This window comes from Pseudoliparis swirei, chromosome 7, assembly GCF_029220125.1.
Source record: "Pseudoliparis swirei isolate HS2019 ecotype Mariana Trench chromosome 7, NWPU_hadal_v1, whole genome shotgun sequence".
In the NCBI taxonomy this organism is placed as follows: domain Eukaryota; kingdom Metazoa; phylum Chordata; class Actinopteri; order Perciformes; family Liparidae; genus Pseudoliparis; species Pseudoliparis swirei.
This window is the reverse complement of record NC_079394.1, coordinates 30,974,938-30,996,668: the sequence shown is the minus strand read 5'-3', so window position 1 is coordinate 30,996,668 and position 21,731 is coordinate 30,974,938. Positions and strand designations below refer to the sequence as shown.

General features: G+C 49.9%; 1 protein-coding gene across 1 annotated transcript in view; it reads left to right on the top strand.

The window, feature by feature from the left end:
* The window catches only part of LOC130196146 (FK506-binding protein 15-like), a 24,324-nt gene extending 2,803 nt beyond the window's left edge, over positions 1-21,521 (top strand). The window contains 30 exon segments of the mRNA XM_056418028.1: positions 295-398; positions 475-547; positions 699-768; positions 861-935; positions 1,110-1,208; positions 1,283-1,432; positions 1,516-1,584; positions 1,726-1,869; positions 2,008-2,144; positions 2,233-2,281; positions 2,388-2,504; positions 2,812-2,884; positions 3,018-3,097; positions 3,177-3,264; positions 3,395-3,504; positions 3,629-3,727; positions 3,806-3,900; positions 4,115-4,217; positions 7,461-7,493; positions 8,001-8,172; positions 8,413-8,549; positions 11,339-11,494; positions 12,603-12,755; positions 18,003-18,089; positions 18,192-18,323; positions 19,877-19,984; positions 20,069-20,143; positions 20,146-20,765; positions 20,966-21,110; positions 21,199-21,521. Of these exon segments, the coding sequence (XP_056274003.1) occupies positions 295-398; positions 475-547; positions 699-768; positions 861-935; positions 1,110-1,208; positions 1,283-1,432; positions 1,516-1,584; positions 1,726-1,869; positions 2,008-2,144; positions 2,233-2,281; positions 2,388-2,504; positions 2,812-2,884; positions 3,018-3,097; positions 3,177-3,264; positions 3,395-3,504; positions 3,629-3,727; positions 3,806-3,900; positions 4,115-4,217; positions 7,461-7,493; positions 8,001-8,172; positions 8,413-8,549; positions 11,339-11,494; positions 12,603-12,755; positions 18,003-18,089; positions 18,192-18,323; positions 19,877-19,984; positions 20,069-20,143; positions 20,146-20,765; positions 20,966-21,110; positions 21,199-21,276 (3,631 nt within the window). The 3' untranslated portion in view covers positions 21,277-21,521.
* Positions 21,522-21,731: the final 210 nt, after the last annotated feature.

Here is a 21,731-nt window from a genome sequence, read left to right as displayed (position 1 = left end):
CGTTAGCTCGATTGTCGTTGAGCTAACGTAGCTTTCATCCATGCGGTTTCACAGGTTAAGATGAGCGGTGACCCCTGAGACAGAGATGGAGACATTAATGTACACTTTATTGATCCCGTGGGGACGTTCCTCTGCAGCACTTTGATATGCAACTAATGGCCGAGCGGGGATGGAACCGGGGGCCTGGTGGTTCCTCCGCCCACGAGCCACAGCCCCCAGAGGGGCACGAGGCCATCGGAGCGGCTCGTTTCCTGGCAGTACGTAGGCGATGTTCACGCTCTTCTCTCCCTGCAGGGCCAAGCTGGCCTCCCTGTTCGGCCTGGACCAGGCGGGCAGTCAGGGCAACGAGTCCTTCCAGTACACGGCGCCCAAACAGCCCAGAAAGAGCTCCAACCCGGGTGAGACCGTCAGAACCGAGACGCCGGTGGCTCCACGTTCAGGAGCTCGGACTGAAACGTGTCTTTCTGTTTGCAGTAGCAGCCAATCAGAAGCCGGCGCCTGCAGCTCCCGCGGTGTTGCTGGCCACAGCGGTCCAGACCTTCAGATAGTGAGCAGACAGAACTTCTTATTTTTAATGATGTGTTTCCTAAATGCTACAACGGTTGACGCCTCACAAGAGTCCTCAACTTAAAAGCTGTGGATGTCGATCATAAATCACCTGGAACCAAATGCATTGTGGGTCTTCTGTGCTTGCGCAGCATCAACGGGCAGTACGTGAAGCAGGGGAAGCTGGGCGCGGCCGTGCTGGGCAACCACGCAACTAAAGAGGTCGGAGGTTTGCCGAGCGGTCGCTTGTTTGGGATCATCGGTGTGACTCGTGATCTTCATGAATAATGCACCTCCTCCTCTTCCTCCTGCAGTACAAGCTGCTGCTGTACCTGAGCCAACAGAAGCAAGTGGCCGCGGCCAAGATCCACCTGGGCTTCGTCTTCACGGTGAGCGCAGACGTGAAGAATGTCCGACGCGTTTGTCGTCATGGAGATAGATAATTTGTTCATGACCCGAGGGATTCCTCCAGAGGTCAGCTCGTATGTGACGGAGCAGACGGGAAGACAGGGCGAGACAGGAAGGGGTCCATGCGTTGATCACATGCTCCTTCCCTCCTGCAGGTACAGCCAAACAACTACTGCAGCTTCTACGATGAGCAGAGGCAGAACTGGTCCCTGATGTTTGAGTCGGACAAGGCTTCACGGGACTTCTGCAAAGAGGTGAACACCCGAGGGTCCGGACCGACCTTCAGGTACGCAGGAGTCCTGACGTTGACTTCCTTCCTGGGCCTCAGGTGTGTTTGGCCAAAGTGAACAGTGAGGCCTCCCTGGATGCCACGGTGGTCCAGGATCTGAGTCTGGGTGAGGGCCAGGCGGTGGAGCACGGAGACTCCGTGGAGGTGGTCTACACGGGCTGGCTCCTGCAGGACCACGCCATCGGACAGGTCCACACCTCCACCGTTCCTTCCTCCCTCTAGTCCTTCTATCTCCTGTGGCGTCGACTCATTGAGCCCTCAAACCGTTGCAGATGTTTGACTCCAACCAGACGAAGGACAAGTTGCTGCGCCTGAAGATTGGAGCTGGAAAAGTGATCCAGGTGAGTCTGAGTGGACTTTACCCAATCACAAGTCCTCGGGAGGAAACGCCTCACGCTGATCGGCCTCAAGCCTCCACATGGTGGTCAGTATACGGACCATCCGGGAGTCACGTTGTTCTTTGTGTCCTCTCTGTGTCTCAGGGCTGGGAGGAAGGGATGCTCGGCTTGAAGAAGGCGGGCCGTCGCCTCGTGGTCGTCCCCCCCCACCAGGCGTACGGGTCCACGGGAGTCCCCGGCCGGGTCCCGGCTCACAGCACCCTGGTGTTTGAAACGGAGCTCAGACGGGTGACACCCTCCTTCTCTTGTGCTGGGCCATTACACCTGGTCCTTCTGATGGCACCTGAATATTCCTGGTGGGACCTTGTTACCTTGGCAACGAGTCCTTCCTGAAGTCTTTCCTGCTTTTGGTTGTTTGTGCCTCAGGTGAAGTTTTACAGCGGGTCTGTTGGTGGCAGCTCCAGAACCTCTGCTGCCCCCTCTCCGGTTCCCTCCCAGTCCCCTAGTGTGGAGAAGCTGGCCCCAGAGCCCCCGGTGCGGACCCCCGGCCCCGGGCGACCAGCGTGAGAGCTACACCTCAGGAAGTAGTTAACGACATCCGCTTGACCTCTTGTGTCACTCCAGATGATCTCGTTTCTGTTTCTTTTGCAGAGAAGCACCGCTTCGTGCAAAGTCAAACTCACTCAGCGAACAGCTGGCAGTAAGCTCCGCCCCCTTTTCTCTCATTAACAACGTCTCGTGATACTCATCCTGTTCAGTTCTTTCGCAGCTGTGTTCACGGAAGATCTTTTCTTTCCACCTTTTAGAACCCAGATGCCACGAAGGCCAAGCTGATCTCCCGCATGGCGAAGATGGGCCAGCCCATGTTGCCCTTTTTGACGGGGGGGGGCGGCCAGCCCGACTCCAGTGACTCTGAGCTGGAGGTGGGGCTGCACATTTGACTTGCAATATTCCATATTTGTTATATATTCTCGGCTTGTCCATACTTGTGAAAGCAATATGTGAGGAAGGCCCTAAAGCCTTGTCACCCTTTTTGGACTCGAGGGTTAACCAATTAGATTTTGGGGGTCATATTTTAAGGTCGCTGTGACCTCACTAAATGCTTTTGGCCATAACTTGAGCCTTCATATATATACACATTTTACACACATGACACCGTAGCTGCAGTGCCCCTAGACGATGTCTCTCTGGTGTCTTTCCTGACGCTGTGTCCCTATTGGTTGAGCTCAGGACTCCAGTGGCGGCCGAGTGAAGGAGCGGCCTGCGGCTCCATCGCCATTGCAGATCTCCACCGCTGCCCACGGTAACCCTCTTCCACCGGGTCATGTGTGCATCCTCCTCCAGCTCTGGAGTAGACACGGTTTCCTTGAGTGGTGGACAGACTCTTTTGTAGTTTCTTGGCGAAACCCTTCATTTGTGTTATTTCTCTCCTGCAGTGTATCCGTATCCTCACACTGCTGCACCTTCCGCCTTAATGCCCTTCATGAGCACTGCTGCCCCGCAGCCTGCCTTTCAGGTGAGACCCTCATGTCGTACTGATCGTTAGTAAGCACGTCCTGGACAAGCTGTTGACGTCAGTGCCCCTTGTTTCATAGCCGTACGCCTACACACAGAGCTCGGTGGCTCCATCTCAGCTGCAGCCTGTCGGGCAGGTCTACCCCCCACAGACCACCCCGTACATGGGTAAGAGACCACCTTCCATCACAAGAAGCCCTTATGATCAGTGGAGTGAAATGCTAAACTCTTGACACTTAATATACGATTCAGCCGTGAGCGTTTTGAGTTTGACTCGAACCCTGTTATCTGTTCTCAGGCTCCAGTGACGTGACGTCCTTCTTGATGACCGAAGCCCGACAACACAACACAGAGATCCGGTTGGCCGTCGGAAAGGTAGCAGATAAAGTGGATCAACTGACCTCAAAGGTATGAACTCCCTGTGTGAGCGTGTGTTGACGAAGAGGCGTTAAAGGACCAGTGTGGAGGATTTAGTGGCCTCCCGCACCAAGACCCTCTCGGGAGATCCATCTGCTTCCTGTCTGCTCCCCAGATGGATGGCCTTCAGAGACAGGGCAGTCTCTCCATGGCGGTCCCTAGTCTGTCAATGGAGACCTCCATGATCATGCACAGCATCCAGAGAATAGTCCAGGTACGGCGCTTCTGGAGCCGCTCGTACTGCCGGTGTTCTGACATCACGCTGTGGTCTGAACACTCTTTTTGTTTTTAGGAAAATGAATGTCTAAAGAAGGAAGTGTTTGAGAAGAGCTCCCGCGTTGAGGAGCAAAACCGGAAAATCGGGGAGCTCATCAACCAGAACCAGAGGTGAGTGAAAGACATCACGTCCTACCTCAATTGCCACTGGAGACGTACGCAGCATAACGTGGAGCTCTTCGGTAGATCTCTCCTGTGATCTCACACATTCATATTTCTATCCGAGTGATGTCTCCTCTGACGGGTGTAGCTTGAAGGGAGTGTCAGGGAAGTGTTGTCCCTGTGTGTGAGGTGGATGTACTGTGGTTGTGTCGTGGTGGTCCAGGTATGTGGAGCAGAGTAACCTGCTGCTGGAACAGAGGAACGACTCCCTCAAGTCCACCAGTGAACAGAACCAAGCCAGGTTACAGCAGGCTGAGCAGGACAAGGTGAGGAACTCTGCTCCAAGCATTACTCTCACTGTTAGCTAGTAGATACGGGTTTATTATGGTACTACAAGCTCTCTAGTGGGGTAATGTGGTACTACAAGCTCTCTAGTGGGGTAACATGGTACTACAAGCTCTCTAGTGGGGTAACATGATACTACAAGCTCTCTAGTGGGGTAACATGATACTACAAGCTCTCTAGTGGGGTAACATGGTACTACAAGCTCTCTAGTGGGGTAACATGGTACTACAAGCTCTCTAGTGGGGTAACATGATACTACAAGCTCTCTAGTGGGGTAACATGGTACTACAAGCTCTCTAGTGGGGTAACATGGTACTACAAGCTCTCTAGTGGGGTAACATGGTACTACAAGCTCTCTAGTGGGGTAACATGATACTACAAGCTCTCTAGTGGGGTAACATGGTACTACAAGCTCTCTAGTGGGGTAACATGGTACTACAAGCTCTCTAGTGGGGTAACATGGTACTACAAGCTCTCTAGTGGGGTAACATGGTACTACAAGCTCTAGTGGGGTAACATGGTACTACGAGCTCTCAGTGGGGTAACATGGTACTACAAGCTCTCTAGTGGGGTAACATGGTACTACAAGCTCTCTAGTGGGGTAACATGGTACTACAAGCTCTCTAGTGGGGTAACATGGTACTACAAGCTCTCTAGTGGGGTAACATGGTACTACAAGCTCTCTAGTGGGGTAACATGGTACTACAAGCTCTCTAGTGGGGTAACATGGTACTACAAGCTCTCTAGTGGGGTAACAGGTACTACAATGTCTCTAGTGGGGTAACATGGTACTACAAGCTCTCTAGTGGGGTAACATGGTACTACAAGCTCTCTAGTGGGGTAACATGGTACTACAAGCTCTCTAGTGGGGTAACATGGTACTACAAGCTCTCTAGTGGGGTAACATGGTACTACAAGCTCTCTAGTGGGGTAACATGGTACTACAAGCTCTCTAGTGGGGTAACATGGTACTACAAGCTCTCTAGTGGGGTAACATGGTACTACAAGCTCTCTAGTGGGGTAACATGGTACTTCAAGCTCTCTAGTGGGATAACATGGTACTACAAGCTCTCTAGTGGGGTAACATGGTACCATAAGCTCTCTAGTGGGGTAACATGGTACTACAAGCTCTCTAGTGGGGTAACATGGTACTACAAGCTCTCTAGTGGGGTAACATGGTACTACAAGCTCTCTAGTGGGGTAACATGGTACTACAAGCTCTCTAGTGGGGTAACATGGTACTACAAGCTCTCTAGTGGGGTAACATGGTACTACAAGCTCTCTAGTGGGGTAACATGGTACTACAAGCTCTCTAGTGGGGTAATATGGTACTACAAGCTCTCTAGTGGGCAATATGGTACTACAAGCTCTCTAGTGGGGTAACATGGTACTACAAGCTCTCTAGTGGGGTAACATGGTACTACAAGCTCTCTAGTGGGGTAACATGGTACCACAAGCTCTCTAGTGGGGTAACATGGTACTACAAGCTCTCTAGTGGGGTAACATGGTACTACAAGCTCTCTAGTGGGGTAACATGGTACTACAAGCTCTCTAGTGGGGTAACATGGTGCAACAAGCTCTCTAGTGGGGTAACATGGTACTACAAGCTCTCTAGTGGGGTAACATGGTACTACAAGCTCTCTAGTGGGGTAACATGGTACTACAAGCTCTAGTGGGCAACATGGTACCACAAGCTCTCTAGTGGGGTAACATGGTACTACAAGCTCTCTAGTGGGCAACATGGTACTACAAGCTCTCTAGTGGGTAACATGGTACCACAAGCTCTCTAGTGGGGTAACATGGTACTACAAGCTCTCTAGTGGGGTAACATGGTACCACAAGCTCTCTAGTGGGGTAACATGGTACTACAAGCTCTCTAGTGGGGTAACATGGTACTACAAGCTCTCTAGTGGGGTAACATGGTACTACAAGCCTCTAGTGGGGTAACATGGTACTACAAGCTCTCTAGTGGGGTAACATGGTACTACAAGCTCTCTAGTGGGGTAACATGGTACTACAAGCCTCTAGTGGGGTAACATGGTACTACAAGCTCTCTAGTGGGGTAACATGGTACTACAAGCTCTCTAGTGGGGTAACATGGTACTACAAGCTCTCTAGTGGGGTAACATGGTACCACAAGCTTTCTAGTGGCGTAACATGGTACCACAAGCTCTCTCGTGGGGTAATATGGTACTACAAGCTCTCTAGTGGGGTAATATGGTACTACAAGCTCTCTAGTGGGGCAACATGATACTACAAGCCCTCTAGTGGGGTAACATGGTACTACAAGCCCTCTAGTTGGGTAACATGGTACTACAAGCTAGCTAGTGGTGTAACATGGTACTACAAGCCTCTAGTGGGGTAACATGGTACCACAAGCTCACTAGTGGGGAAACATGGTACTACAAGCTCTCTAGTGGGGTAATATGGTACCACAAGCTCTCTAGTGGGGTAACATGGTACTACAAGCTCTCTAGTGGGGTAACATGGTACTACAAGCTCTCTAGTGGGGTAACATGGTACTACAAGCTCTCTAGTGGGGTAACATGGTACTACAAGCTCTCTAGTGGGGTAACATGGTACTACAAGCTCTAGTGGGCAATATGGTACTACAAGCTCTCTAGTGGGGTAACATGGTACTACAAGCTCTCTAGTGGGGTAACATGGTACTACAAGCTCTCTAGTGGGGTAACATGGTACTACAAGCTCTCTAGTGGGGTAATATGGTACTACAAGCTCTCTAGTGGGGTAATATGGTACTACAAGCTCTCTAGTGGGGTAATATGGTACTATAAGTGCCTTACGGTAGTTTTGTCTGAGTTTAACATCAGGAAGTTGCATGTAATCCATTTTTTATTTCTTTAAGACATCTTGAAGTTTAGTGAGCTGGTTGGTCTCCTCTGGATTAATAGATATAGTATAATTGAGTATCATTCATCTGCATAACTATGAAAGTTTTGAGTGTTTCCTGATAATTTTGCCCAAAGAAAGCATGTTTAAGGTAAATAAAAGTGGCCCAAGCACAGAACCTTGTGGAACTCCGTGACTAACGTTGGTGGTCATCGAGGCTTCATCGTTTATGTGACTTCCACTTAAAGAATGCACTTAACATGTCTTGAATGATTCTGTTTCCTATTACACATCTGATGCTCATGGTCCGGTCTGTATCTGCACTGCAGTGCTGCTCTGAGAAACATCTAGCGTCTACTGCTCTCTTTTCTCAGCATGCTCTGCCTCGGGACCTGGGCAGCGGCCAGGTGAGCCTGTTTTCTCTGTGTACTGCTAACAGATTGGGGTCAAATAGTAAGAGAAGGGGAACAAACAACAACAAAGTGAAGTGGTCTAAGCGCTCCAAATCAGTGCTGGTTTTGAGACACCTCAGTTTGTCGTTGACGGTTTAGACCTTCTCTTCTGGCCTGCAGTGACCAGAAAAAGGTCCACATCACAGGACAACCTCGTCAAATGATTCCAAATTCACTCTCTGGATGCAACAGAGCGACATATTGTCAGCTGATCTGGCTTCATATGGATCAACTGTTTGACCCAGATCTGACCCCATCCTGCTCATATCATACTTCGATGACATTTAAACTAACGTTCTTCCTTCTGGCTCCTTTCCCATCAGCCATCACTGACGCTGTTCCTCCCACAGGCTCATGCTGCTCACCCCACTAGCACCAGTAGCCTCATCTCGGCCGTCACGTCGTCCCGCCCTCTGGCCCCTCCCCTCTTCTCACCCCCCTGTCCTTCTGCGTCTCCTTCAGGTGCGCCTGACGGAGGATCTGGCCTCGTCCTCGGCCCAGATGTCTCAGCTGCAGCTGGAAGCTGCCGCTCAGCAGCAGACGGCGTCGGCGCTGCAGAGTCAGCTGAGCTCGGCGCTGCAGGACGGCGAGAGGCACCGCCAACGCACCGCCGGCCTGGAAGCACAGCTGGAAGGTGAGCGTTCATATAAGGGTCCTTCCACACATCCTAGTGTCCTTCTACACATCCTAGAGTCCTTCCACACATCCTAGAGTCCTTCCACACATCCTAGTGTCCTTCTACACATCCTAGAGTCCTTCCACACATCCTAGAGTCCTTCCACACATCCTAGTGTCCTTCTACACATCCTAGAGTCCTTCCACATAGGCATGTTGGTCTATGATAACACCAGTATTATTATTTAATACGTCCCAGAGCTGAAGGAGGCTGCAGAGAGGACTCAGACTCGGTACCGCTTAGAGAAGCAAAGACGCAAAGAGATGGAGCTGAGAGGAAACACCATGGAGGAGGAGGTGCAGGACCTGAAGGCTGATAAGGAGAACCTAGAACGAGTGAGTCTGCTCCATGTTCAGAGGGTGGGCACCAACACTACCACTTTAGTCCACAGGGGGCAGCAGAACCAACACTACCACTTTAGTCCACAGGGGGCAGCAGAACCAACACTACCACTTTAGTCCACAGGGCAGAACCAACACTACCACTTTAGTCCACAGGGGGCAGAACCAACACTACCACTTTAGTCCACAGGGGGCAGCAGAACCAACACTACCACTTTAGTCCACAGGGGGCAGCAGAACCAACACTACCACTTTAGTCCACAGGGGGCGCCAGAACCAACACTACCACTTTAGTCCACAGGGGGCAGAACCAACACTACCACTTTAGTCCACAGGGGGCAGAACCAACACTACCACTTTCGTCCACAGGGGGCAGCAGAACCAACACTACCACTTTAGTCCACAGCGGAGCCAGAACCAATACTACCACTTTAGTCCACAGAGTGCAGCAGATCCAACACTACCACTTTAGTCCACAGGGGCAGCAGAACCAACACTACCACTTTAGTCCACAGGGGCAGCAGAACCAACACTACCACTTTGGTCCACAGGGGCAGCAGAACCAACACTACCACTTTAGTCCACAGGGGCAGCAGAACCAACACTACCACTTTAGTCCACAGGGGCAGAACCAACACTACCACTTTAGTCCACAGGGGCAGCAGAACCAACACTACCACTTTAGTCCACAGGGGCAGCAGAACCAACACTACCACTTTAGTCCACAGGGGCAGCAGAACCAACACTACCACTTTAGTCCACAGGGGCAGCAGAACCAACACTACCACTTTAGTCCACAGGGGCAGCAGAACCAACACTACCACTTTAGTCCACAGGGGCAGCAGAACCAACACTACCACTTTAGTCCACAGGGGCACAGAACCAACACTACCACTTTAGTCCACAGGGGCACCAGAACCAACACTACCACTTTAGTCCACAGGGGCACCAGAACCAACACTACCACTTTAGTCCACAGGGGCACCAGAACCAACACTACCACTTTAGTCCACAGGGGCAGCAGAACCAACACTACCACTTTAGTCCACAGGGGCACCAGAACCAACACTACCACTTTAGTCCACAGGGGCACAGAACCAACACTACCACTTTGGTCCACAGGGGCACCAGAACCAACACTACCACTTTAGTCCACAGGGGCAGCAGAACCAACACTACCACTTTAGTCCACAGGGGCACCAGAACCAACACTACCACTTTAGTCCACAGGGGCAGCAGAACCAACACTACCACTTTAGTCCACAGGGGCACCAGAACCAACACTACCACTTTAGTCCACAGGGGCACAGAACCAACACTACCACTTTAGTCCACAGGGGCAGCAGAACCAACACTACCACTTTAGTCCACAGGGGCAGCAGAACCAACACTACCACTTTAGTCCACAGGGGCAGCAGAACCAACACTACCACTTTAGTCCACAGGGGCAGCAGAACCAACACTACCACTTTAGTCCACAGGGGCAGCAGAACCAACACTACCACTTTAGTCCACAGGGGCAGCAGAACCAACACTACCACTTTAGTCCACAGGGGCAGCAGAACCAACACTACCACTTTAGTCCACAGGGGCAGCAGAACCAACACTACCACTTTAGTCCACAGGGGCAGCAGAACCAACACTACCACTTTAGTCCACAGGGGCACCAGAACCAACACTACCACTTTAGTCCACAGGGGCAGCAGAACCAACACTACCACTTTAGTCCACAGGGGCAGAACCAACACTACCACTTTAGACCACAGGGGCACCAGAACCAACACCACTTTAGTCCACAGGGGCGCCAGAACCAACACTACCACTTTAGTCCACAGGGGCAGCAGAACCAACACTACCACTTTAGTCCACAGGGGCAGCAGAACCAACACTACCACTTTAGTCCACAGGGGCAGCAGAACCAACACTACCACTTTAGTCCACAGGGGCAGCAGAACCAACACTACCACTTTAGTCCACAGGGGCAGCAGAACCAACACCACCACTTTAGTCCACAGGGGCAGCAGAACCAACACCACCACTTTAGACCACAGGGGCACCAGAACCAACACTACCACTTTAGTCCACAGGGGCAGCAGAACCAACACTACCACTTTAGTCCACAGGGGCAGCAGAACCAACACTACCACTTTAGTCCACAGGGGCAGCAGAACCAACACTACCACTTTAGTCCACAGGGGCACCAGAACCAACACTACCACTTTAGTCCACAGGGGCAGAACCAACACCACCACTTTAGTCCACAGGGGGGCCAGAACCAACACTACCACTTTAGACCACAGGGGGCACCAGAACCAACACTACCACTTTAGTCCACAGGGGGCGCCAGAACCAACACTACCACTTTAGACCACAGGGGGCAGAACCAACACTACCACTTTAGTCCACAAGGGGCACCAGAACCAACACTACCACTTTAGTCCACAGGGGGCACCAGAACCAACACTACCACTTTAGTCCACAGGGGGCACCAGAACCAACACTACCACTTTAGTCCACAGGGGGCAGCAGAACCAACACTACCACTTTAGTCCACAGGGGGCAGCAGAACCAACCTACCACTTTAGTCCACAGGGGGCACCAGAACCAACACTACCACTTTAGTCCACAGCGGGCACCAGAACCACCACTACCACTTTAGTCCACAGGGGGCAGCAGAACCAACACTACCACTTTAGTCCACAAGGAGACAACATGGTGACGAACACAATGTGAAGTACTTGTTATTTTAGCGTTGACTAACAGTCGGTTCTCCTTCCTTGAAGACCTCCTCTGAGAGGAAGAACAAGTGGCAGGCTGAGCGTCAGCGTCGGGACGAGGAGGTGGAGGAGCTCCGGAGGAGCAGCCAGCAGGAGGCGGACAACCTCCGAGCTCAACTCCGCAACGCCAGGACCAGCACGGACAGCGCCGCATCTCAACAGGTGGAACACTGTAGGAATGTGTTCACACACCTGCATCTGGTCTTCTCTACGAGTTAAACACATTCTGTATCAGTTAACCTTCTCGTGAGGGACTCTGAACTGGTCTTGAACCAGTCTGAGTGTAGTCCTGGTTCTCGATGTCAGGAAGCAGACCATCAGAGAGAAGACGGTCTGTTTCTTTAGAATTATTCGGGGGCCACCGGGTCAGATTCTGATTAAACCAGATGAAATCATGCAGATTCACCAGAACCTCATTCAGCTCGGACTCCAGCGGGGTCTCCTCCAAAACCAACACTATACTTCTGGAGACCCAGGCCACTGGAGGGGAGGGAGGGGGCAGAACCAACACTACCACTTTAGTCCACAGGGGGCAGCAGAACCAACACTACCACTTTAGTCCACAGGGGGCAGAACCAACACTACCACTTTAGTCCACAGGGGGCAGCAGAACCAACACTACCACTTTAGTCCACAGGGGGCAGAACCAACACTACCACTTTAGTCCACAGGGGGCAGCAGAACCAACACTACCACTTTAGTCCACAGGGGGCAGCAGAACCACCACTACCACTTTAGTCCACAGGGGGCAGCAGAACCAACACTACCACTTTAGACCACAGGGGGCAGCAGAACCAACACTACCACTTTAGACCACAGGGGGCAGAACCAACACTACCACTTTAGTCCACAGGGGGCAGCAGAACCAACACTACCACTTTAGTCCACAGGGGGCAGAACCAACACTACCACTTTAGTCCACAGGGGGCAGAACCAACACTACCACTTTAGTCCACAGGGGGCAGCAGAACCAACACTACCACTTTAGACCACAGGGGGCAGCAGAACCAACACTACCACTTTAGACCACAGGGGGCAGAACCAACACTACCACTTTAGTCCACAGGGGGCAGCAGAACCACCACTACCACTTTAGTCCACAGGGGGCAACAGAACCAACACTACCACTTTAGTCCACAGGGGGCAGCAGAACCACCACTACCACTTTAGTCCACAGGGGGCAGCAGAACCACCACTACCACTGTCGTCCACAGGGCTCTGTGGAGGGGCCGTACCTCGTGCTTCATGCTAACGTTCCCGGCCGTGTCAGTTGTCTCAGCTGCAGGAGGAGCTGCAGGAGGAGTGGAGCAGGAGGTGCGAGCAGACGTTGTCCTCGGCGAAGGAGCAGCACGGCCGGCAGCTGGCGGAGCTGACGGAGTCCAGAGAGGCTCTGCAGGACCAGCTGGACCAGCTGCAGGAGAAGGTAGACCAGCTCCACGGAGCCCAGGAGACCAGTTGTTTACATGTACCGCAGATTAGACTTTTAAAGCCCTTGAACACAATTTATATATATTATAATAAGAATAATATATATATATATTATTATAATATATATATATTATAAGAATATATAATATTATTATATATATATATATTATAAGAATATTTATATATATTATAATTATATATATTATTATAATATATATAATAGGGCTGTGAAATGATTACAAATTGTAATCAAATTAATCACAGGTTTCTGTGGATTAATCATGATTAATCACATATTACCGATATTCTCTGTATATTTTTGTGAGAACATAAAGATTCATGACAAAAGACGGATATATACATTTATACATTCTTTTTTTATTCATAAACAAAAAACAATGGTGCTGCAACTCAGCAGTTATTTATCAGTTCTCGTCCATATGGAACATTAATACATCTTCATCCTAAACAGAATGTTTAAACAGAGCATGTTCCTCTTGTTTGTCAACCATGAACTCCACCATGATACAATCTAAAGGCCTCTAGTCTTCCTCTAGCAGCTGCAAACTGACTGTGGGTTTCTTCATGAACTGGGCCGTGATGGCGCCAGATGAATGTTTCATTAATCAAGTCGGATGTTGGAAGCAGCAACAATGAGAAGATACCACTTTAGTCCCACAGGGGCAGCAGAACCAACAGACCACTTTAGTCCACAGGCAGCAGAACACTACCACTTTAGTCCACAGGGGGCAGCAGAACCACCACTACCACTTTAGTCCACAGGGGGCAGCAGAACCAACACTACCACTTTAGACCACAGGGGGCAGCAGAACCAACACTACCACTTTAGACCACAGGGGGCAGAACCAACACTACCACTTTAGTCCACAGGGGGCAGAACCAACACTACCACTTTAGTCCACAGGGGGCAGCAGAACCAACACTACCACTTTAGACCACAGGGGGCAGCAGAACCAACACTACCACTTTAGACCACAGGGGGCAGAACCAACAGTACCTCTTTAGTCCACAGGGGCAGCAGAACCAACACTACCACTTTAGTCCACAGGGGCACCAGAACCAACACTACCACTTTAGTCCACAGGGGACATCAGAACCACCACTACCACTTTAGTCCACAGGGGCAGCAGAACCACCACTCACCACTGTCGCCCACAGGGCTCTGTGGAGGGGCCGTACTCGTGGCTTCATGCTAATGTTCCCGGCCGTGTCAGTTGTCTCAGCTGCAGGAGGAGCTGCAGGAGGAGTGGAGCAGGAGGTGCGAGCAGACGTTGTCCTCGGCGAAGGAGCAGCACGGCCGGCAGCTGGCGGAGCTGACGGAGTCCAGAGAGGCTCTGCAGGACCAGCTGGACCAGCTGCAGGAGAAGGTAGACCAGCTCCACGGAGCCCAGGAGACCAGTTGTTTACATGTACCGCAGATTAGACTTTTAAAGCCCTTGAACACAACTTATATATATATATATATTATAATAAGAATAATATATATATATATTATTATAATATATATATATTATAAGAATATATAATATTATTATATATATATATATTATAAGAATATTTATATATTATAATTATATATATTATTATAATATATATAATAGGGCTGTGAAATGATTACAAATTGTAATCAAATTAATCACAGGTTTCTGTGGATTAATCATGATTAATCACATATTACCGATATTCTCTGTATATTTTTGTGAGAACATAAAGATTCATGACAAAAGACGGATATATACATTTATACATTCTTTTTTTATTCATAAACAAAAAACAATGGTGCTGCAACTCAGCAGTTATTTATCAGTTCTCGTCCATATGGAACATTAATATATCTTCATCCTAAACAGAATGTTTTAACAGAACATTTGACCATTAACTCCACCATGATACAATCTAAAGGCCTCTAGTCTTCCTCTAGCAGCTGCTGAGGCAAACTGACTGTGTGGGTTTCTTCATGAACTGGGCCGTGATGAAAGGGGTGGGGACATTCTATTGAGCCGCTGGAGGTGAAACTCTTGGACCGGCGCCAGATGGACGAAGCGAAAGCGTTGGTCAAGAATGTTTCATTAATCAAGAACGAAAGTCGGATGTTGGAAGCAGTGGCGGCTGGTGACATTTTTTTTGGGGGGGGCGCAGTTGGGCGACGTGGTTTAAATATCACTCAACAATGAGAAGAAGAGAGGTTTTGAGTAGAATATTGTAAAAAACAAAGCTTTATTTCAAGAACACAGCGTGCTCAACACGGTCCAACAACAACTATCAACACACTGTGACTTTAACATGAGAGGTTCAGAGCAGCTTTAAGGAACATTGGGTTGGGTTTCAGAGGTTTGCAAAATAAAAGAGTTTCACCCTCACATGAAAGAGGTTCAGAGCAGATGTAACTGATGTGGAACGGGCATGGAAGAAGTCGGCTCAGATGGTGGATTTTCCCAGCACTTATTTATTCTGCAGAAGACAACAGAACACACACATTTGCCTTCTGATTTGTCTCTGCACTTCCACTTCCCTCAGCAATAAAAAAACATTGTCCATGGAAGACAGGACCACATTAAATCTAAATAATAACAATTCTCATCAAAAACCATGACATGTAACATACAAGGGGAAAACAGAGACCCTAATGGACAAAATAACTACATGAGCTAGAAAGTGGCTCAATGAAACCCCCACCAAACGTATATTTTGACAGTCTAAATGACACGACAGCTGGACGCCGGGATCGTATTAACATTCCATTACTGTATGTAACATGAACGGTTCATTTTTATTCAAGAATATAGCCAAAATAGTGCAAAATCGTTTTTCACTCAACTCACCCTCGGCAATATAAAACCATTGTGACGGAAAGACGGACTCAGGAGCAGGAAGTGCAACAGATGGAAAGCAATCAGAGGAAACAGATTTTTAAAAATAACGCCAAATAAAAATAGCTCATTAAAATAAAATTCACAAACACTCAATAATATCGTTGAACAACAAACAAAAATAAAATACAATACATTGAAAACAAGAAATGACAGAGTGCATTTCTAACTGTTTGACAGAGTAGACCCACTATATGTAAAGAAAAGTAGCCTCTCTTTAAAGTGGTCAAACTTCTCAATAACTCTGGTTAAAGTCAATCATGTCTGTAACCAGCATGTTTCATTATTCTGGAGGGAATGTGTCTGTTTTTCAGAACTTCTTGGTTGTGTTTTCGATGCCAGTTCGGTCTGCAAACAGGGTTAGCTTCATGCTGTTAGCGAGTTAGCTCCATGTTCTTAGCTAGATAATCATGCAAGATTTGTGCTTTCCACTTGTCTGAAGCTCTGTAGATCCCTCACCCCGCTGTAGTCCAGAGAGTTGCCGCCCCAGGACTTTGGAAACAGACAGGGAAACAAAAACGAATTCCTCATGGAGCATTAGCTAACCAGCTCCGTTAGCATATAGGCTTGAGGAGCACCTCCGGTGTACGCCCTCCCGCAGTCAGCGCTTTGCTGCACAATTTTAAATCCGATGTTGGTCCCAACTCTTTCAGCCTCTTCTTGTCAATATCTGACCGTCGATTGAAAGGTGTTTGGTGTAGAGATACCAGAGTTTTCAGTCGCCGACGCCATGCTAACATAAAGCTTCTGCTAGCTATGTTGCTCACAGACTATGGGGAGCTCTGGGCAGCAGGGTTGCCAGGTCTGTGTGACACAACCAGCCCAAAAACCAGCCCAATATCAGAACTCAAAATATGCCCGTAAACCATATGCACTGCTTTTAAAGTCCAACAGCATTGCTATCATTGCCAAATGTATTGTAATATCTACAAAGTAACAACATATGTTTAGTTTGCCAGCATTAAAAGCAGTTTTCCTAAACAGTTATTTCCCTTGTCCTAAAATGGCCTTGTGTAATTAGATACAGTATATTATCATAAATAAAATGTGTATGTGCTGATCTTGAGTCAGTTTGGTAGGATTTGGGTATGAATACATTATTTCATTTAAAATATGGATTTTATTTAAAGATATTCATGTAATTTGCATGCAAAATAGGTCTACCGAACCAAGGACAAAAATTCAACCCGCAACACTTCAAAAGTGGCTCGATTCCGCAGGAAACCGCGGACCTGGCAACACTGCTCTATGGGCGGAGGGAACATACGGGTCTCTGATCTGCCCAATAATAATCGTGCGCATTTGTGCGCCCAAGATTCGGTTTCATCCGCCAATGTGAAGCCGGTCACAAAAACGACTGAAATGTTGTATCAATGCCGTACACACATCGTAGACCAGCGCCGAAAAGGGGAGGGGCTTCTCTCCGTGATAATGGCGATATATTATATTTTTTCACATTAACTGAAGTGGTTGTTGACAGGCTGACGGTCTCCCACACACATTTAGCGTGTCAACACGGTATATTTGCTATTTAAATGATTTGGCATATAATGTTTTTTGACAATCTTTTTTTTTTCTTCTTTTTTTTTCATCTCCAAATTTTAAGAGGGGCGGCGCCCTAGCGCCCCCTATGGACGAACCGCCACTGGTTGGAAGACGATCAGATGGTCGTAGTTCCGCCCATAAACGATGCCGACTAGCGATCCGGCGGCGTTACTCCCATGAGCCGCCGGGCAGCGACCGGGAAACAAAGACTTTGGGTTCCGGGGGGGTGACCTTTGTTTTGCTCCGTCCTGATGCGCCACACAGACACACACACACACACACACACAGACACACACACACACACACACACACAGCTCTGCGGCGCGCGAGACGGAGAGCCGAGAAGTGTTAACGCGACCCGTAGAGCCAGAGTGACACGCTGCTGTAGAGACGACCAGCAACAGACCTTTAGTTTAATACGAGAACAAAGACGTCTCTAGAGAGCATCTCAGGGGGCCATTGTTTTAAATGCCGTGCGCTCTACAACACTACGCCGCGATCGACTGGCAGGTCGACGCGTTGAGACCCTGATCTACAGGAAGGAAAAGTCGTAACCAGGTTTCCGGAGGTGAACCTGCGGAAGGATCGTTAGGATGAACCGACGTCTGCATGAGAGCGGACAGAGTTCAGCTTGAAGAGGAAGCTCATTCTGCGCATGCGTTAAAAAAACAAACTAATTAATCCTGTAATTTAATCATAATGCGTAAACGTGTTATTTTTCACAGCACTAATATATAATAATAATAATTATATATATATATATATATATATGTTTTTTTTAATGTGACCGTGTCATGTCTCTGCAGTTCTCTGTTCTGAAGCGGTCCAGAGATCTAGAAGAACAGACCATGCTGCAACAGAAAGGGGAGGAGCTACAGGTCCTCCAGGAGAGGGTAGGACACACACACACACACTCTCACTCACACACTCTCACACACACACACACTCTCTCTCACACACTCTCACACACTCTAACACACTCTCTCCTCCTCCAGTACGCGGCGTTGGAGCGTGAGGGATCAGCTGTGAGGGAGCAGCAGGACAGACGAGTGGCTGAACTGGAGAGGAAGCTGAGGGAGGAGGAGGAGGAGGAGGAGGAGGAGACCTCAGGAGACGCCACGGCAGAGGTGTGTGACCACAGCCTCGTACAGGAGGCAGAGTGCATCATGGGAAATGTACGCTCAGCAGTGTGTTTCATGTCAACACAAGTGATGCATTGAGCCGAGTTTCAGAAAGTGTGCTTTAGAACTGAAGCTGAGTGTCGAGCAGGAAGTGCTCGTCTTGTAGCAGGAAGTATATGTTTTGCAGCAGGAAGTGCATGTCTTCCAGCAGGAAGTGCATGTCTTCCAGCATGAAGTGCTTGTCTTGCAGCAGGAAGTGCATGTATAGTAGCAGGAAGTGTCTGTCTTGCAGCAGGAAGTGTTTGTCTTGCAGCAGGAAGTGCTTGTCTTGCAGCAGGAAGTGTTTGTCTTGCAGCAGGAAGTGCATGTCTTGCAGCAGGAAGTGTTTGGCTTACAGCAGGAAGTGTTTGTCTTGCAGCAGGAAGTGCATGTCTTGCAGCAGGAAGTGCATGTCTTGAAGCAGGAAGTACATGTCTTGCAGCAGGAAGTTCAATTCAATTCAATTCAGTTTATTTGTATAGCCCAATTTCACAAATTACAAATTTGTCTCGGAGTGCTTTACAATCTGTACACATAGACATCCCTGCCCCAAAACCTCACATCGGACCAGGAAAAACTCCCAAATAACCCTTCAGGGAAAAAGGAAGAAACCTGGAGGAGAGCAACAGAGGAGGATCCCTCTCCTAGGATGGACAGATGCAATAGATGTAATGTGTACAGAAGGACAGATTTAGAGTTAAAATACATTCAAGGAAGTGCATGTATAGTAGCCAGAAGTGCGTGTCTTGCAGCAGGAAGTGCATGTATAGTAGCAGGAAGTGTTTGTCTTGCAGCAGGAAGTGCTTGTCTTGCAGAAGGAACACTCCTTGTGTGACCAGTTTCAGAAAGTGTGCTTTAGACTCCTCCTGTGACTCCTCGTGTGACTCCTCGTGTGACTCCTCGTGTGACTCCTCCTGTGACTCCTCCTGTGACTCCTCGTGACTCAGACCTCCTGTGACTCCTCGTGTGACTCCTCCTCCTGTGACTCTCGTGTGACTCCTCAGACTGTGACTCTCGTGTGACCTCCTGTGACTCCTCGTGACTCCTCCTGTGACTCCTCGTGTGACTCCTGTGACTCCGTGTGACTCTCGTGTGACCTGTGTGACTCCTGTGACTGTGACTGCAGACTCTCGTGTGACTCCTGTGACTCCTCGTGTGACTCCTCCTGTGACTCCTCCCAGACTCCTGTGTGACTCCTGTGACTCCTCGTGTGACTCCTCCTGTGACTCCTCGTGTGACTCCTCGTGTGACTCCTCGTGTGACTCCTCCTGTGACTCCTCGTGTGACTCCTCCTGTGACTCCTCCTGTGACTCCTCCTGTGACTCCTCGTGTGACTCCTCCTGTGACTCCTCGTGTGACTCCTCGTGTGACTCCTCCTGTGACTCCTCGTGTGACTCCTCGTGTGACTCCTCGTGTGACTCCTCCTGTGACTCCTCGTGTGACTCCTCGTGTGACTCCTCCTGTGACTCCTCCTGTGACTCCTCGTGTGACTCCTCGTGTGACTCCTCCTGTGACTCCAGGTGAAGCGTGTGATGAACGGAGTGTTCCATTCTCTGCGGGGGGAGTTTGACCTGGATGAGTCCTACAGCGGCCGGGCGGTGCTGGAGGTCATCGTCACCACCATCAAGGTCAGAGGGAGAGACCAAGTGTCCCTCACACGGGGTCCGCCGGCACGGACCACGTGTTTGCCATTTCCTCTCTTTACCTTCCAGAACGTGACCCTGCAGCTTCTTGGAGGCCAGACGAGACCGAGGGAGGAGGAGGAGGAGGAGGAGGAGGAGGAGGAGGAGAGGAAGAGGAAGAGGAGGAAAGTGACGATGTAACACAAAGACATGAGGCCGTACAGAAGGTGGACGCTGAAGGGTCTCACCAAGTCCCTGAGGTCCAGAGGGATCAGGGAGGAGCAGCAGAGACCGGCTCCGACACACAAAGAGACCTCAAGAGACCAGGAGACCAGGAGACAGAAGGGTCTGGGGTAGACCAGGAGACCCCTACTGGGGTAGACCAGGAGACCCCTACTGGGGTAGACCAGGAGACAGAAGGGTCTGGGGTAGGCCAGGAGACCCCTACTGGGGTAGACCAGGAGACCCCTACTGGGGTAGACCAGGAGACGGAAGGGTCTGGGGTAGACCAGGAGAAACCTACTAGGGTAGACCAGGAGACCCCTACTGGGGTAGACCAGAAGACAGAAGGGTCTGGGGTAGACCAGGAGACAGAAGGGTCTGGGGTAGACCAGGAGACCCCTACTGGGGTAGACCAGGAGACGGCAGGTGACCCTGGACTCTCTACGGAGCAGAAGCCCAGCGGGCTGCAGGATGGACAGGAAGCTGGTTCAGAGCCCGGAGGAGGCGGGGCCTCTCAGACGGCCTTTGGACCCCCAGCCAACCCACCTCCACCGCCAGGCTCCAGGTGAGTCCCGTGGTACCTGGGTCTGTAGACCGGGCCCAGTGGGCCGTGTGGTCCACCTCCTCACTGCCTCACCTCTCCATCACAGGAGGTGTGATGTCATGGGGGCGGGGCCTATACTTCACTCATAACATCTGACCTATAGCAGAGAGTCTTATCCACTAACTTCCTGTCTACCCTCCCTTTTTCGGCTGCTCTCTCAGCCCGACTGGGACAATAGGAAAGGAACCAGGAGAGGAGCCAGGAGAGGAGCCAGGAGAGGAGCCAGGAGAGGAGCCGTTCTTCCACCCCACCCCTCTTGCCAAAGCCCCTGCAGCCCCCACCCAGGAGGAAGAGGAGGATGAGCTGGTGAGGAAGGCCGCCTCCCTTCTCCTCGTGTTCGCGTTGCATCCTTCTCGCTGTCTGACGTCATCTTGTCTTCCTCTCCTGTGTCCAGAGCCTGAAGGGGCGCCCCCCCCCCACCCCGCTCTTCGGTGACGATGAGGACGATAAAGATTTGGACTGGCTCAACTGACACCGTGTGTGTGTGTGTGTGTGTGTGGGGGGGGGGGGGGGGGGGCTGATTGGACGCTGCTGTTGACTGACAGCTGCCAGTCCTTTGATGTCTCCTTTAATCTTGTGATATTTTACACTGCGGCAGGTTGAGAATCTGGACTCACAGGAATCATGTGCTTTTAATTATTCGCTGCTTCAAGAACTTTTACACACTTTTGCTAAACTGAAATTCCTTCCACGAAATAAAGGACGTGTAAATTATGATCCTGGCTTTAGTGTTTCTTTTGAGTGTGAGAGAGAGAGTGTGTGTGTGTTAGTTTTGGGTGATGACTGCCAGAGACCAGCAGAGGGCGCTTGAGACCCTAATACAGCTCCGCTGTTGCTAAGCAACAGAAGGCCACCAATGCCTGAGTGACACCTGAAAGGTGATCCAGCTTCACTTTTAAACATCTCCTATATTAAAAATAAAAAGTA